The sequence below is a fragment of the Meriones unguiculatus genome, chromosome 1, assembly GCF_030254825.1.
Source record: "Meriones unguiculatus strain TT.TT164.6M chromosome 1, Bangor_MerUng_6.1, whole genome shotgun sequence".
NCBI classification, from domain to species: domain Eukaryota; kingdom Metazoa; phylum Chordata; class Mammalia; order Rodentia; family Muridae; genus Meriones; species Meriones unguiculatus.
Window position 1 is genome coordinate 30,782,884 of NC_083349.1, and position 17,831 is coordinate 30,800,714.

Genomic DNA, 17,831 nt, shown 5'->3' on the forward strand with positions numbered 1-17,831 from the left:
ACAAATGAAGCTCTGCATTGCCCGAATCAACCTTGATCAAAATATGGTGTCCATTTCCCCAACCCAATCACAACATGACAGCCTTGGTCATCTATGAAAAGCACTCAAAAGTTTACTGTCTTTCATATGTTGCTCTGTTTATTTCTAGCAATGCTAACTGAAAGTACATCTTAGTTATAATCATTTTAGACAGGAACTGGCCAACATCTGTTGGGGTTGCAAGAATCCGAGTTCTCCGTTGCACACACCTGGGAATACACATCATTTAGCTTTGCCTCTGCTGGATGAATTTACCCTCATAAATACCCAGCTTTCTCACCATTTAATCTTGACTTGACGTGTAATATTATTCAGTAGTTAAACTCATCTTCAGCTTCAGTTTATAATCATAAATATGCATGAATGTGCAGGTAAAAAAATAATCATGAACTGGTGCAGAAAAGATTACAAGTCAAATAAGAATCATATTAATATTTGGCAATTTTGTCATTAAAAAAGGGTTCACTTCATATTTCAGGATTTTATTTGCTTGGTTTATCTCAATGGGGAATTAAAAGAACTGTGAGCAAACTGCAAAACTAATTAACTACTCAGTTAATTGTTAAATGCTGAAATTGAGCCAAACATTTAAATTTAATTTAAATTAAATCTACTTTATACCTACTTAGGAATTACTCAGCCAGAGTTAAAATTTCACATGGTTACAGAAAGAAGATAGCAACCAAGAATCATGCCAGTATGAATGAATTAGTCACTTTCTTGTGCTTAATAATTTATAGGGTTGTAACAAGTATTGTTGTTTAGTGGATGTTGTGAGGGCACAATTGAAGTGTCTACAGCAATTTTTGACAGGTAAGCAAATGGAAGTGTCAGGTTTTACTATAAGTAGGAGAAATGAGCTGCCAAATACATTCATCCACACTAATCATTTTCATCAAATCATTAAATTGTATGTCTGTTTACAAAGCCATAAAAATTTAAAGATATGCGTGTGATACATATTTGACTCTGTGCTGATATATTCAATTATGTTTTCAATTTTACACTTTTCTTTGGAAAATCTTGATGTAAGATTTGTAGCTGCCATGGCAGAATATGTACTGTCCTCAGATCTACTGATTGCCATTTTGTTTCCTTATCACAGTGCACTTCTTCATTTGTGAAGAGCTTGTCCAACATGATGGAGAACAGTACAGAAGTGACACAGTTTCTCCTGCTGGGACTCACCGATGACCCGGGCCTACAGCTGCCCCTCTTCATCAGCTTTCTCCTCATCTACACCATCACCCTGGCAGGGAACCTGGGCTTGATCCTGCTGATTGTCTTGGACTCTCGGCTTCACACCCCCATGTACTTTTTTCTGGGTAACCTGTCTCTGGTAGACTTTTGTTACTCATCAGCAGTCACTCCAAAAGTCATGGCTGGTTTTCTTGTAGGAGACAAGATCATCTCCTACAATGACTGTGCTGCACAGATGTTCTTTTTTGCAGCCTTTATTACTGTGGAAAATTACCTGTTGGCCTCAATGGCCTATGATCGCTATGCAGCAGTGTGTAAGCCCCTACACTATGCCACTACCATGACTACAAGTGTGTGCACATGGATGATCATTGGCTCTTATGTCATCGGCTTTCTGAATGCCTCTATCCACATTGGAGACACATTCCAGCTTTATTTCTGTGAGTCTAATGTGGTCCATCACTTTTTTTGTGATATTCCGGCAGTCATGGTTCTCTCTTGTTCTGACAGACATGACAGTGAGCTGGTTCTTGTCTATATAGTGAGTTTTCATATATTTTTTGCCTTCATAGTTATTTGGATATCCTACATATTCATTTTTGTTACCATCTTGAAGATGCACTCAGGTGCAGGACATCACAAGGCTGTATCCACCTGTGCCTCCCATTTCACTGCAGTCTCCATTTTCTATGGAACTAGTATTTTTATGTATGTACAGCCCAGCTCCAGCCACTCCATGGACACTGACAAAATTGCCTCTGTGTTCTACACCATGATCATCCCCATGCTGAACCCTCTGGTCTACAGCCTGAGGAATAAGGAGGTGAAAAGTGCATTCAAAAAGATCATTTTGGAGGCAAAATAATCTTTGTGACTTTGCTTTCTCATTGCAGAGACTCATGATACTTGGATTCAATTTTTTGTGGTATTATCTAGTTACTGAGTTCTGTTTAAAATCCACCTTCTGTGCATGTTCTAGGAAACATTGTTTTACAGAAACAAACAGACAGAAAAAGTTGTGCTTAAAACACATATCTGAAAAAGAATGTCTAAAACATCTCAGGGGTTGCTTACACAAACATTCAATTAATGAACTGACTTAATTTTTTCTGGCATTTTGCACTAACATGTCAACACAAAGGCATGTAAGTGTAAAAAGAAGCTTTTGAAGAAAAGATGTGCACATGGACATTATATGATGAAAGAGACTAGGGGATATGAGAAAAATTTCAAAGTTGTATATAACATGGTTTCTATAGAGGTTGATACTATCTGCTAATTTGACTGGATTCAGACTAACCCAGCTAAATATTGAGACATTTGCCTATTTATGTCTAAAAATGGTTCTATAAAATCTTAGATATGCAGCCATATATTTTAAAGATTTGCCTTCATAAATGTATATACAGCCCAGCTCTAGTCACTCCATGGATACTGGCAAAATTGTTAGTGGTCAGCATCTTATCCATTTTGATTCTAGTGAATAGGACAGAAATCAGGGAAAGGCAATTCTTCCACTGTCTTTGTAGTTAGTCATCTATCTTTTGCCGCTTTTCTCTCCCCTCTCTTTCCCCTTCATCTATTCTTCCTTTTATCTTTTCTTCCTTCTTTGCTCATCTTCTCTCATTCTTTGAAATGAAAACTCCTGTCCAATCTTCAAGATTTACATTAGCCAGTTCACGTGCTGCTTTCTTAGGATGCTGAATTCAGACTTGATTTCTTTTCTTTTTCTTTTTTGCACTTCGAGTTTTTAATTTATTTATGACCACCTCCTTACAATTTCCAAAGAGAAACTACGGAAGAAACAGACTTGGTTTCAAACACATAAACAGTTGCTGGAGTTGAAAGTATTGCTGAGGGCATTGTCAGAGGATGTCAGCGCACTCCAGGGCACTCCAGTATTCCTAAGGAATAAACATGGTTTCTCTTTCCTTCCTCTGGGCTGTTCTATGCAGAAGTCACTGTTCTTTTACATGTTTTTCACGCAGAAGGTATGGAACTTGAAAGTCATGTTAACAGTTGGAGTAGGCCATCTCCAATCCCACGCCAGAATCAAAGGCTCATGGCCACGTTCTTCTTTTAAAGAAGATGAGTGAGAAAACAATTCCGAATCCAAAACCAGCACCTAGCTTCACCACCATGTTGGCCATGCACAAGTCTCTGATTTTCTGCCCAGGTCAGACCACAACATGTTCTCTGCTGGCAGCATCCATGCTCCTCAAGGCAGGCCCCAGGGCCCAGACTTAATTCCTTTATTCTCTAGACTTTGAATATATCAAAGATTTTACATACAGCATTACTTATGAAACCATAATATGGATCCTGCTTTATAAATATGTGTGTGAACATACGTGCAGTTTTATAGGCTTTCTTTTCACTAGAGAGTACAGAAAATATCCAGCAATATTCATTGCTGACACTTTAATATCTAATTTGGATATTATGATGTAAAAGTTGCATGTTATTTATTTATTTATTTCGCTTTCACTCTAGGAGTCCAGTTTCAGAAGATGCATTATTAAATGATAGTGTGTGTTGTTTTTGTACATTTTACTGAAATATGAACTATCCTGATATCTCTGTATTGATTGTATCTCAGCTTGATCATGTTCTTTTATGCAGGCAACACATTCACATTTTAATTTTCAGAAGGATAATTTGTCAGAGTACACAAAAATATAATAAAGTCTTAAAATTAATGTTGTCCTCTATTACTAGATATTTCAGACTATAACAAAGAAAGTGGCAATGTGTACTTTCCTTTCTGAAAGAGCTGGCTATTCCTTTTCTACCTTAGATGACTTGCATTCTCTCTTGACATATCCTCAGTCTTATCATTGCTTGTTCTTTAGAGTTGCAATTATGATCTTGCTTTAGGACCTTTGCATTTCCCTTTTAGAAAGGCTTTTGACCAGAAGGCTTAGATTGCTCAACTGATAAGGCTCCTGACCTTAATCTGAGAGAAATGTTCCCATTCCTTTCAGGCCTTTGCTGAAATGTTACTGTGTCATAGGTCCCTTCTCTTACCATCTGCACGAAAGAGTTATACTCAACTCATTGCATAAACTGTCCTGCCCACCTATGTCACTCTTGATAGTTTCATCACTCTTCACTTTGTATTTACATTATTGATACATATTCATCTTTCACATGTGGAATATAAATTTCATGGGATCAGAACATGTTTTGTTCAAATATATTTTTACTTTTATGCACACATGAACACACACAGATAAATACACATATGCATGCACAAATATGTATGACAGAAGGTGATGGGAGAAAATTAGACAAAAAATGTAAACGTATATTTAGATGTGTGTAAAATTTCTATAAGGAAACATTTTTTTTTAAATTTTTCATCAATTACACTTTATTCATTCTGCATCCCCCCATAAGCCCCTCCCTCCTCCCCTCCCAATCCCACCCTCCCTCCTCCCTCTGCTTGCATGCCACTCCCCAAGTCCACTAATAGGGGAGGTTCTCCTCTCCTTTCTGATCTTAGTCTGTCAGTTCACATCAAAAGTGGCTGTATTATCCTCTACTATGGCCTGGTAAGGCTGCTCCCCCCCAGAGGGAGGTGATCAAAGAGCAGGCCAATCAGATTATGTCAGAGGCAGTCCCTCTTCACATTACTATGTAACCCAATTGGACTCTGAACTGCCCTGGGCTACATCTGTGCAGGGGTTCTGGGTTATCTCCATGAATAGTCCTTGGTTGGAGTATGAGTCTCTGGGAAGTTCCCTGTGTTCAAATTTTCTTGTTTTGTTGCTCTCCTTGTGGAGACCCTGTCCTCTCCAGCTCTTACTATTTCCCAGTTCTTACCTAAAATTCCATTCACTCTGCCCAACAGTTGCCCATCAGGCTCAGCATCTGCTTTGATAGTCTGAAGGGCAGAAGCTTTCAGAGGCCCTCTGTGGTAGGTTCCTAGGTTGTTTCCTGTTTTCTTCTTCTTCTGATGTCCATCCTCTTTGCCTTTCCGGATGGGGATTGGACATTTTAGTTAGGGTCCTCTCTCTTGCTTAGTTTCTTTAGATGCACAGGTTTAGAAACATTTTATGTAATACATGTTAATAAAAATAATGATGGTTAACATTTTATCAGATGTCTGTGTTAGAGCAGCTCTTCAATAAATATTTGGTGAATCAATAAAATGTCTTTTGAGTTTAGGTTAACCCACATTTTGAACTCTTAAATTAGCTATCATGAAAGTAAATCACACATAATAACCACCAGCTAGATGCACATTCAGGGTATTTCAAGAGACACTTTTCTGCTCTACCTAAAACACAATTTTGTATATTCTCAATAATTTCTACTTCTCATTTTTTGCCTAATTAATTCCTAGAACTCCCTTTATCAATGAGAACATCAAACCCTCCAGTAAGTTTTACTAAGAATTGATGTCTAATTAAGTGCTAAATAACACATCACTTAAATACAATCTTAAAGTTTACCTGACTGCAGGATGCCCATGGGGTATAGCCAGCAGGCGTAAGCTGGGCTTTGTCCCTTGAGATCGCTCATCAGGACAACTGTTCTGCCTACCTTCCTGAGGATGCCTGCATGGGCCCCACAAACATTCGAGTCTTGGGGCACATTCAATATAGGTGACCAGTATTCTGTTCCCTGACCTTCATTGTCATGCCCATGGCTCTGCCTGCATCCTGAGGAATCATGCTGGCATCAAGAACATCCAGCCAACACCAGGGACCACCAGATGGCTAAAGGTCAGTGTAAGAACACAATCAAAAAGACCCAGGGCAAAATGGCACCATCAGAGCTTAGCCATCCTACCACACCAAGCCTTGTATAAACTAAAGTAGCCTAAGCAGAAGAAGATGACCTTAAATCCAATTGTATAATGATGATAGAGGACTTTAAAGAGAAATTAGTAAATCTCTTAAAAATACAGGAAAATAAAATCAAACAGATGAAGAAAATAAATAAAATGGTTCAAGACCCGAAAATGAAAATAGAAGCAATAAAGAAAACACAAACTGAGGGAATCGTGGAGATAGAAAACATAGGCAAGAGAACAGGACCTACAGATGCAGACATCACCAACAGAATACAAGTGATAGACGAGAGAATCTAAAAAGTAGAAGATATGATTGAAGAAATTCTACAACAGTCAAAGAAAAGGTTAAATCTAAACACTTCCTGGCACAAAACATCCAAGGAATCTGGAACACTACAAAAACACCAAACCTATGAATAACAGAGAAAGAAGGAAAAGATTACCAGCTCCAAGGCCCAGAAACTATTTTCTTTTTTTTCATGTTTTTAAATTTATTCTTTATTAATTACACTTTATTCACTTTGTATCCCCCCTGTGGTTCCCTCCCTCCTCCCACCCCAATCCCTTCCTTCCTTCACCCTCTGCATGCATGCCCCTCCCCAAGTCCACTGATAGGGGAGGTCTTCTTTTCCTTCCTTCTGATCCTAGTGAATTAGGTCTCATCAGGAATGGCTGCATTGTCCTCTTCTGTGACCTGGTAATGTTGTTTCCCCCTCAGGGAGAGGTAATTAAAGAGCAGACCAATCAGTTCATGTCAGAGACAGTCCCTGTTCCTACTACAATGGAACCCACTTGGATATTGAACTGCCATGGGCTACATCTGTGCAGGGGTCTTAGGTTATCTCCATGGATAGTCCTTGGTTGGAGTATCAGTCTCAGGAAAGACCCCTGTGCTCAGATTTTTTGGTTTTGTTGCTCTCCTTGTGGAGTTCCTGTCCTCTCCAGATCTTACTGTTTCCCACTTCTCTCATAAAATTCCCTGCACTCTGCCCAAAGGTTGGCCATAAGTCTCAGCATCTTCATTGATAGTCTGCAGGGCAGAGCCTTTCAGAGGTCCTCTGTGTCAGGCTCCTGACTTGTTCCCTCTTTTCGCCTTTTTCTGATGTCTATCCTCTTTGCCTTTTTGGATAGGGATTGAGCATTTTAGGAAGAGTCCTCCCTCTTGATTAGTTTCTTTAGATGTACAGATTAAATATTCCTATATTCCCCAAGGAAATAGAAGCTGTCATCAAAAGTCTCCCATGCAAAACTAGCCCAGAGCCAGACGGTTTCAGTGCAGAATTCTACCAGACCTTCAAAGAAGAGCTAACACCAATACTATTCAAACTATTCTACAAAATAGAAACAGAAGGAACACTACCAAACTCATTCCATGAAGCCACAGTCACCTTGGTACCTAAACCCCACAAATACCCAACAAAGAAAGAGAATATCAGGCCAATCTCCCTCATGAACATCGATGCAAAAATACTCAACAAAATACTTGCAAGCCAAATCCAAGAACACATCAAAGATATAGTTCTCACCAATCTTTTAGGCAAAATTTAATAAAATCTAAAGCAGCAAAAATAAATAAATGAATAAACAAATAAGTAAATAAATAAATAAAGACTGAAGAAAAATTCACATGATTATCTCATTTCATGCTGAAAAAGCCTTTGACAAAATCCAACACTTCTTAATTTTAAAAGTCTTGGAGAGATCAGGGATAAAAGACACAGACTTAAATAGAATAAAGGCAATACAGAGCAGTAAATAACCAACATAAAATGATATGGAAAGAAACTTAAAGCGATTCTACTAAAATCAGAGACAAGACAAGGCTGCCCACTATCTGTGTATCTATTCAATTTATTACTTGAAGCTGTAGCTAGTGCAGTAAGACAACCGAAGGAGATCAAGTTATACAAATTAGAAAGGAAGAAGTCAGACTATTACTATTTGCAAATGATATGACATACATAAGCGATTTTCAGAATTCTACCAGAAAACTCCCACAGCTGATAAACTCCTTCAGCAAAGTGACTGGATAAAAAAATTAACTCAAAAAAGTCAGTTGCCTTCCTTTATGCAGATGATAAAGGAATTAGTGAAACAATATTCTTCACAATAGCTACCAATAATAAAAAATCTCTTGTGTAACCCTGTAGGTGTTAATTTTTCAAACACTACTTTATTTTTTATTTTTTTTAAGCTTATAACTCCCTTCCAATCCCCTAATCCCACAGAGGGGAAAAGAAGGTTGGAAGGCAAGAGGATATAGACTTCTTTACTTCTTCCTGCTGAATAGGGTCATCAGATTCTTTGCGGAGCAATACTAATCTAAGTCCTCAGGATATCCAGAAGTACATACTGTTAATCAACTAACCAGCAAAACAGCAAACAACCAGCAAAATATCAGCAACCAAAACAGTACACCAGCAAGCCAGCAAGCCAGCAAGCCAGCAAGCCAGCAAGCCAGCAAGCCAGCAAGCCAGCAAGCCAGCAAGCCAGCAAGCCAGCAAGCCAGCAAGCAGTCTTCCTCATCCTGTATGCACTGCACCTCCTTCTTTTAGGCTATCATATTTATAAGCCTCAAAGTCCTCAGAATTCAACTAAGTCTAGCTGGCAAAGACCATGCCCCTGCACAAGGCAGTTATCAGCTGTGGAAAACCAAAATCCTACACTTGGAATTATAATGAAAACATATTTGCATAACATAACTGAGTTTTTAAGGAAGCCAAAACTTCCATTACATAACTCTAACCAAAGAAGTGAAAGACCTGCATGACAAATATGTCAAGTCTTTGAAGACATCGAAGAAGATACCAGAAGTTGGAAAGATCTTCCATGCTCATGGATTGTTAGGATTAACATAGTAAAACTGGTCATCTTATCAAAAGCCATCTAAAGATTCAATGCAGTTCTCTTAAAAATTCCAACACTATTCTTACATACCTGGAAAGAGCAATTCTTAACTTCATATGGAAAAATAAAAAACTCATGACAACTGAAACCGTTATGTAAATAGAACTTCTGGAGGTATCACCATCCCAGATTTCAAGCTGTATAATAGAGCAATAGTAATAAAAACCACATGGTTCTGGCATAAAAACAGATATGTTGTTCAATGGAATTGAATCAAAGACCCAGAAATAAATCCTCACACCCACAAACACTTGATTATTGACAAAGAAGCAGGAGAATACAATGGAGAAAGAAAGCACCTTCAACAAATGGTGCTGGCCTAAATGGATGTCCACATGTAGAAGAATACATATAGATGAATATTTACTATCACCTTTCATAAAACTCAAGTCCAAGTGGGTCAAAGACCTCAACATAAAACAAGATACATTAGATCTAATAGAAGAGAAAGTAAGGAATAGCCTTAAACTCATTGGTACAGGAGAAAACTTTCAGAAAGGAACACCAACAACTCAGACACTATGATCAACAATTAATAAATGCAAACTCCTGAAACTGAAAACCTCTTAAGGCAAAACCAACCAACCAAACAAACAAAAGAAACAAAAACAAAAACAAACAAACAAACAAACAAAAAAACAACCCAGAATTACAGAATGTGGAAAGACCTTCAATTTCACATCTGATAGAGGGCTAATATCCATATAAAGAACTAAAAAATTAGAAACCAACAAACCAAATACCCCAAATAAAAATGGAGCTATTCTCTCTCCACCTTCCCCACTCTCCCCACTCCCACTCCAGACAGCCACATCTTTTCCCCTCTCTAACTCTCTCCCACCCAGTTCCCTCTGTCCATCTACTTCAGATATCTTTTCTTTACTCTTTTGAGTGCGATTCATGCATCCCCCCTTGGGCCCTTCTTGTTACTTGGCATCTTTGAGTCTGTGGATTGTATCCTGGTTATGTGTACTTCATGGCTAATATCCACTTATAAGTGAATACATACCATGTGTATCTTTCTGGGTCTGAGCCACCTCATTTGGGATGACATTTTCTAGAACCATCCATTTGATCCATTTGACCAGATATTTAATGATGTCCTTTCTTTTGTTAAAAAGATTTCTTTCTTTCTTTCTTTCTTTCTTTCTTTCTTTCTTTCTTTCTTTTTTTCTTTTTTTCTTTCTGTGTATGAGTACTCTGACTGCATGTACACACACCTGCATGCCAGAATAAGTCATCAGACCCCAGTATAGATGGTTGTGAGCCACATTGTGGTTGCTGGGAATTGAACTCAGGACCTCTGGAAGAGCAGACAGTGCTCTTAACCACTGAGCCATCTCTCCAGCCCTATGTCCTTGTTTTTAATAGCTGAATAGTGTTCCATTGTGTAAATGTAGCACATTTTTTTTATCTAGTCTTTGGTTGAGAGACATCTAGGCTGTTTCCAGTTTCTGGCTATTACAAATAAAGTTTGTAAGCACAACTGAGCAAGTATTCTTACGCTATGGTGGAGCCCCAGGAGGGTTATAGCTGGGTCTTAAGGTCTATCCCCAAATTTCTGAAAAAATGCTAGATTGACTTCCACAGTGGTTGTACAGGTTTGCACTACCACTAGCAACGGAGGAGTGTTCCCCTTGCTCCACATACACATCAGTATGTGCTGTCACTTGAGTTTTTGATCTTAGCCATTCTGATGGTGGGGCATCTGTGGGATGGTGAAGCTTCCAGGAGTCTATAGAGGTAACCCTAGCAGAGACTTCTACCACAGGGTTTTATATGCCATCCGAAGCGGCCACCTCCTTTAGTGAGGTGAGACTTCCAGTGGAAGGAGAGAAACACCAACCCACCCACAAAACCGTAGAGCCATTTTTTTTTCCCTGACTAATGGTACTACCAGAATAAAAATTGAGCAGAGATTCAGGGAATGTCCAATCAATAACTGGCTCAACTTGAGACCCATCCCATGGGAAAGATGCAACCTTTGACACAATTAGTGATTCTTTGCTATGCTTGCCGACAGGAGCCTAGCATAACTGTCTTCTGAGAGGCTTCATCAAGCAGCTGATGGATTCAGATGCAGAGACCCACAGCCAAAAATTAGGCAAGTCTTAGAGGGTCTTGTGAATGAGTTGGGGGGAAGGATCGAGGGAGCCCAAGGGAACAAAGAAACCACAAGAAGACCTACAAAGTAGACTAACCTGGGCCTATTGGGGCTCATAGGGATTGAACCTCCAAACAAAGAACATGCATGGGCTGGACCTATCCCCACTACAGATATGTGGGTCCCCTAACATTTGATGCAACGGCTACCTCTGACTTTGTTGCCTGCTTTTGGACCCCTCTCCCTAGCTAGGCTGCCTTGTCTAGCCTCACTGGGAGAGAAAGCACTTTGTCCTGATGCAACTTGATGTGCCAGGGTGATGGTACCAATGGGGAGCCTCCCATTCTCTTAGTAGAAAAGGAGGGGAAACTGACATATACTGCCTACCTCACTTTACTTACTGAGCTCTCCTGAAGCCCTGCCTCATCTATCAATGAGGTCAGTTTGAGTCTTAGGCCCCAACACATAAACTTTGAGAAGTTCATGATTTCAAAGCATAGCACCTATTTCCTGATATCCTTGGTATTACTTAATTCTTTATTTGTAGTGTCCAATCACTATATTTTGTGCTTTAATGTTGCCAAGTAATATTATGTATGGTTTGCCATGCTCTCTTTTTCACTGAGTACACATTAATTAGCGCTTGGTACCCCTTTGAATGCCAAGACCTTAAACACCAGGAACAGTCTAGAAAAATCCTATCTCTTGGAGTAAGCTCCTCAAATTCCAGTCTCACAGCAAGACTCTGGTTAGGTAGGGATATGAACACAATCATAATTAATACAATCCATATTTTTTTGTTACAAAGAATCAACTTTTTTGGCTGTGGAGTGTGAAAAGGTTACATGTGGGCAAGAATGTATTCTTAATTCATAATATGATTTTATTTTAAACCCATTTCATTTTTTCAAGAATTTATCTTAGTATTTTAAGTGAGTGTGCATGCACCTGTGTGTATGTGTGTGTACATGAGTGTGTGTATGTGTGTGTGTGTGTGTGTGTGTGTGTGTGTGTGTAGGTGCAGATGCCTATAGAAACCAAATGCACCAGATCCCTTAAAGCTGGGATTACAGGCAGTTGTCATTTCCCTGACAAGGGTACTGGGAACCAAACTCTATCTTCTGCCAGAACAGTAATTGTTCTTAACTACTGAGAAATATCTCTGTGATTTGAATTTTGATCTTTAACTGATACATAATACTTAAGTATGTTCTCAGCACACAACATGAATATTTGAGTTAATTTCCTTTTATTAGGGTGAATTTTATTTAACTATTTTTGTTTTTATTAAATACAGTTTATTCACTTTGTATGCCTCCTGTACCTTCCTCCCTCCTCCCCCCATCCCACCCTTCTTCTTCCCCACCCATGTCCCTCTCCAAGTCCACTGAAAGGAAAGGCCTCCTCCCCTTCCCTCTGATCCTAGTCTATTAGGTCTCATCAGGAGTGGCTGCGTTGTCTTCTTCTGTGGCCTGGTAAGGCTGCTCCCCCCTCAGGGGGAGGTGATCAAAGAGCAGGCCAATCAGTTCCTGTCAGAGACAGTCCCTGTCCCCATTACTATGGAACCCACTTGGATACTGAACTGCCATAGGTTACCTCTGCGCAGGGTTTCCAGGCACATGAGTGGTCCTTGGTTGGAGAACCAGTCTCAAAAAAGACCCCTGTGCCCAGACATTTTGGATCTGTTGCTGTCCTTGTGGAGTTCCTTTCCTCTCCAGGTCTTACTATCTCCCACTTCTTTCATAAGATTCCCTGCACTCTGCCCAAAGTTTGGCTATGAGTCTCATTATCTGCCTGGATACCCTGCATGGTAGAGCCTTTCAAAGGCCCTCTGTGGTAGGCTCCTGTCCTGTTTCCTGTTTTCTCCCTCTTCTGATGTCCATCCTCTTTGTCTTTCTGAATGGGAATTGAGCATCTTAGCCAGGGTACTCCTTCCTGATTAGCTTCCCTAGGTGTACAGATTTTAGTAGGTGTATCCTATATTATATATCTAATATCCAGTTATGAGTGAGTATATACCCTGTATGTCTTTCTGCTTCTGGGATACCTCACTCAGGATGATCTTTTCCAGTTCCCACCATTTACCTGCAAATTTCATGATTTCCTGGTTTTTATCGCTGAGTAATATTCCATTGTGAAATGTACCACAATTTTTCTGTATCCCTGATCTCAAGCTATACTATAGAGCAACAGTAATAAAAACTGCATGGTACTAACGTAGAAACAGAATGGTAGATCAATAGAATCAGATAGAAGACCCAGAAATAAACCCACACACTTATGGATACCTGATTTTTGACAAAGATGCCAGAACCACACAATGGAAAAAAGACAGCATCTTTAACAAATGGTGCTGGTCTAACTGGGTGTCTAAATGTAGAAAAATGAAAATAGATCCATACTTATCACCCTGCACAAAACTAAAGTCCAAGTGGATCAAAGACCTCAATATAAAACCAGACACAGTAAACCTGTTAGAAGAAAATTGGGGAAGAGCCTGGAACTCATTGGCACAGTAGACAACTTCTTGGACAGAACACCAACAGCACAGACTCTAAGATCAATAATCAATAAATGGGACCTCATGAAACTGAAAATCTTCTGTAAAGCAAAGGATACTGTCGTCAGAACAAAATGACTGCCTACAGATTGGGAAAGGATCTTCACTAACCCTATATCTGACAGAGGGCTAATATCCAGAATATATAAAGAACTCAAGAAGTTAAACAGCAACAAATCAAGTAATCCAATTAAAAAATGAAGTACAGAGCTAAACAGAGAATTCTCAATAGAGGAATATCGAATGGCAGAGAAACACTTAAAGAAATGTTCAATGTCCTTAGTCAACAGGGAAATGCAAATCAAAATGACCCTGAGATTTTACCTTACACGCATCATAATGAATAACTCATAATAATTCATCAAGATGAATAACTCACGTGACAACTTACTGGAGAGGATGTGGAGAAAGGGAGACTCTCCTCCACTGCTGGTGGGAATGTAAACTTGTATAACTACTCTGGAAATCAATCTGTCGCTTTCTCAGACAATTAGGAATAGCGCTTCCTCAAGATCCAGCTATATCACTCTTAGGCATATACCCAAAATATGCTCAACTATGTAACCAGGACATTTGCTCAACCATGAACTATTTTTTTATATGTATACAAGAGGTCCTCAAACACTTTGGTGTATGTATCATGTAGAATTTATATGTGAGACTATACAGACATCTATACCATAGTTTGTGGGTACCAGAATATAGATATTATGTATCAATTGAAATACCTTAAAGGAACATAGCAAGTAATATGAACACAAGTGCCCAATGAGAATGTTTGGCTTTTTCTAAGTTTTTAAGTGTTGTGTTTTAATGATCTGATATTTATATATACCAATAAAATGTATGCTGAGCATATCTATGGACCACTACTTCCTTCCATCCCCTCCTAGCTTCTTGTCTCCCAGCTTCTTGGCCTCCTTGCTCCACAGTCATTAATAACCCCTCGTGTTCAATTAAAGCTACCCATAGCCACATAGGCACCCACAATTTTAATTGCTTCCCCAATAGAAAAAAAAGACTAGAGCATGGTATTCCCATGAAAGAAATCACCAGAGGCATCCATGTCTACAAACTTTTCCTGGTTCTTTATTTATTAAGTTCTTAAGCTACAGCATACTTAATGTCATGTTTCAGACTATGCACTTGCATGGTATGAAAAATTATCTCTTTTATAGCCACCTCTTGACTGAAGACATTCTGTCGGTCTTCATGCATGGTGAAGAAAAGACATTCAAAGGTAAAAGCTGTATTGATGGAATTTTAACTGGTATGCGATGTAGACCTTTCTTCTTTTTATTAAGCCACAATCAATAAATTATGAGAGATATGCAACCTTCTCATTTTCGTCTTGTAATTAAGGCAAATGTGTGGCTTCCCCTTGAAAGAGGAAGAATTAATAGAGGTTCAGAAGTCAATAGGGATTTCTGCCATTTTCTCTCCGTTTTTCTAAGTCTCAGAGAACATAAAAATGTTAGACCTCCATCTAAGAAAGAACTGTGTCACCAGTAGTTTGTAGCTGACTTAATTATGTTACATTTGTGTTGTTAGATTTACTGTCCTTTCTTCCAAAGAATTAGTGGCCTTATACATTACATGAGCATTAGCTGTGAGACTTGTAGTTTATGGGAAAGGAGTGGGGTAGCAACACCTACCGTGAGCTATGGTAAAGGAGAAGGGATCATGGGGAGAGCTTCTTAAAACAGAAGTTGGTTTAAGCTACAAATGCAAAAAGTTTGATTTTAGGTAGTTTAGCTATTCTCTTAACACATCATATGTATGAACCAAGAACCAAAAATTCCCGAGTAGCTGTGATTTTGTTTATATCCTATTTATATTTCTATTATTGGTGATAATAAAGAAACATACAGAGAAAAAGAATAGTATGCTTGATTTCTCTTTTTAAATTAAATAAAAATGCTGTAAGATTCACCATTTTAACAGTTTCCCTACAGTTACAGAAATGACTATTACATTTAAATAGTTTGGAAATGATGGAATTTTATGCGGGTATAAGGCTTAAAATAACTTGAATTCTGTTTAAAAGTAAATAAATAACTTCAGAAGATCTGTTAACTTCTTAAATCCTCAGTTTCTTTGGTGGTTAAACAACAAAAATAATACTAATAATACCCATTTACACAGTTATGTAAAAATCCTTGTTAATTGTGGATTATAACATTTTCTGAAAGTAGTCTCAAATAATAGTTCATAACCTGAAATTTCTGGAAAATTGTGGTAGGGAATAAGAGGTTGTTTTAGGTGGATATATCTTTAAGGGCTTCAATTTAAAATGCCTTTTGTTGAAGCTATTCTTAAAGCTGAGATAGGAGGACAGCTTTATCCTAAGGTCTAAGGATCAGCCTAGATATGTAGCAAATGCCAATATTCCAGCAAACAAAAATATATGAAAGTTGAAGCATTGCAAATATATGAAAACCATGTCATTTTCATTAAAGAGAAAGCTCCTGAGAGAGATTTGTGAGACAAAGACAGCCCCGTAACTGGCCAGTTTCATATCGGTCTTAGTGATTTCACTAGGCTGTGACATTACGAGAGAAAGTATAGGCTGACAGATAGTAGACTCTATGCCCAAATAAGAGTACACCTTTAAAGTCAGAATTTGAAAAAGACTGGGTAAAGGAAATTGCAATAGTGGCAATCAACGTGTTCAGATGAAGCAGGAACATGCTGGAGGGGCTTCTGCAGTGGCACTACGGCAGGAGAAAAGGAAACATGGGGAGGGAAGGGTCAATGTCCCCTGCAAATGAAGCCCTCTTTGCCAGCCTCCATGTAAATTAAATTAGTGCAAACCCAGACCTGAACATAACATGGAAGCTGACACTCACTAAGGAGCTCAACATCAACATTTTACTGTTTTCTGTTTGTTTGTTTTATATATTGTCTTGTTAGTGTCTCACAGTAATACTTCATGCTGATCGATTACACTGATTGTTCATTTTTCTTGGGTCAGTGAAGGTAGGGTAGGGACCAACGGATTGTAAGTAGTGAATGGACCAAAGCTTCAAATGTCCTGTGGCTGGTGACCGTTCTGCCTGCATCTTCCTAACTGTTTCTACACGCTAAAGCTGCTGCCATCACCTGAGTTATCATAACCACCCTATCTACTGCTCATAGAGATATGCTACATTTCTTATCTAGGAACCCAGCCTTTTCTGTCCAGCTTTTATTATCATTAATAAAATACTTTATAAATAACCTCAGAAGGAAGCTTAAAGACAATTTTATTGTGGTTTGAGAGAAATTCAAGAATACAGGCAAGCTGCAAATCTAGCAGCTGCTGGTAGCAGGGAGACAGAGAGCAGGGATTGAGAAAATGTTGCATTTTTATTTAGGCATAAACCATACTATAATTGACAGACCTAAAATGTTAAGGCCCTGGGAAGGACATTTAATTCTCACACAGAAGGGCAAATAGAATAAACCGGAAGCAGTTGAATAGAGGACAATAGATGTCCTCTGAAATATTCTACCCAGCAAGGGATGGAAGTAGACACCAAGACTCACAGCCAAACTTTGGGCAGAACACAGAGAGTCTTTTTTTTTAATTTTTACTTTTTATATTAATTACAATTTGTTCACTTTATATCTCAGCTGTAGCCCCTCCCTCATTCCCTCCCAATCCCACCCTCCCTTCCTCATCTTCCATGACCCTCTCCAAGTCCACTGGTAAGGGAGGTCCTCCTCCCTTTCCATCTGACTCTAGCCCATCAAGTCTCATCAGGACTGGCTGGTAATGTCCTCCTCTGTGGCCTGGTAAGGCTGCTCCCCCATCAGGGGTAGGTAATCAAAGAGCCAGTCACTGAGTTCATGTCAGAGACAGTCCCTGTTCTCCTTATTAGGCTACCCACTTGGACACTGAACTGCCATGGGCTACATCTGTGCAGAGGTTCTAGGTTATCTCCATGCATGGTCTTTGGTTGGAATATCAGTCTCAGAAAAGACCACTGGGCCCAGATTTCTTGATCCTGTTGCTCTCCTTCTGGAGTTGCTGTCCCCTCCAGGTCTTTCTATCTCCGTGAGTCTTATGGAAGAGTTGGAAGGATAAAAGGACCCAGAGGGGACAGGAACTCCACAAGAAAACCAACAGAACCAATAAATCTGGTCCTAGGAGCCTGGAAGAGACTAATGCAACAACCAAAGCCCATGCCTGGAGAGGACCTAGGCCCTCCTGCTCAGATGTGCCCAATAGGAAAGTG

General features: G+C 39.1%; 1 protein-coding gene across 1 annotated transcript; it reads left to right on the forward strand.

The window, feature by feature from the left end:
• The first annotated feature begins 1,177 nt into the window (after positions 1-1,177).
• LOC110565867 (olfactory receptor 5B3-like) lies at positions 1,178-2,104 on the forward strand. The gene has a single exon (XM_021663639.1). It carries the CDS (start codon positions 1,178-1,180, stop codon positions 2,102-2,104), a length of 927 nt encoding a protein of 308 aa, XP_021519314.1.
• The last annotated feature ends 15,727 nt before the right edge of the window (positions 2,105-17,831 follow it).

Excerpts from the sequence above, each read along its gene's own strand:
- LOC110565867 (XM_021663639.1), top strand. The coding sequence starts at position 1,178 with ATGATGGAGAACAGTACAGAAGTGACACAGTTTCTCCTGCTGGGACTC.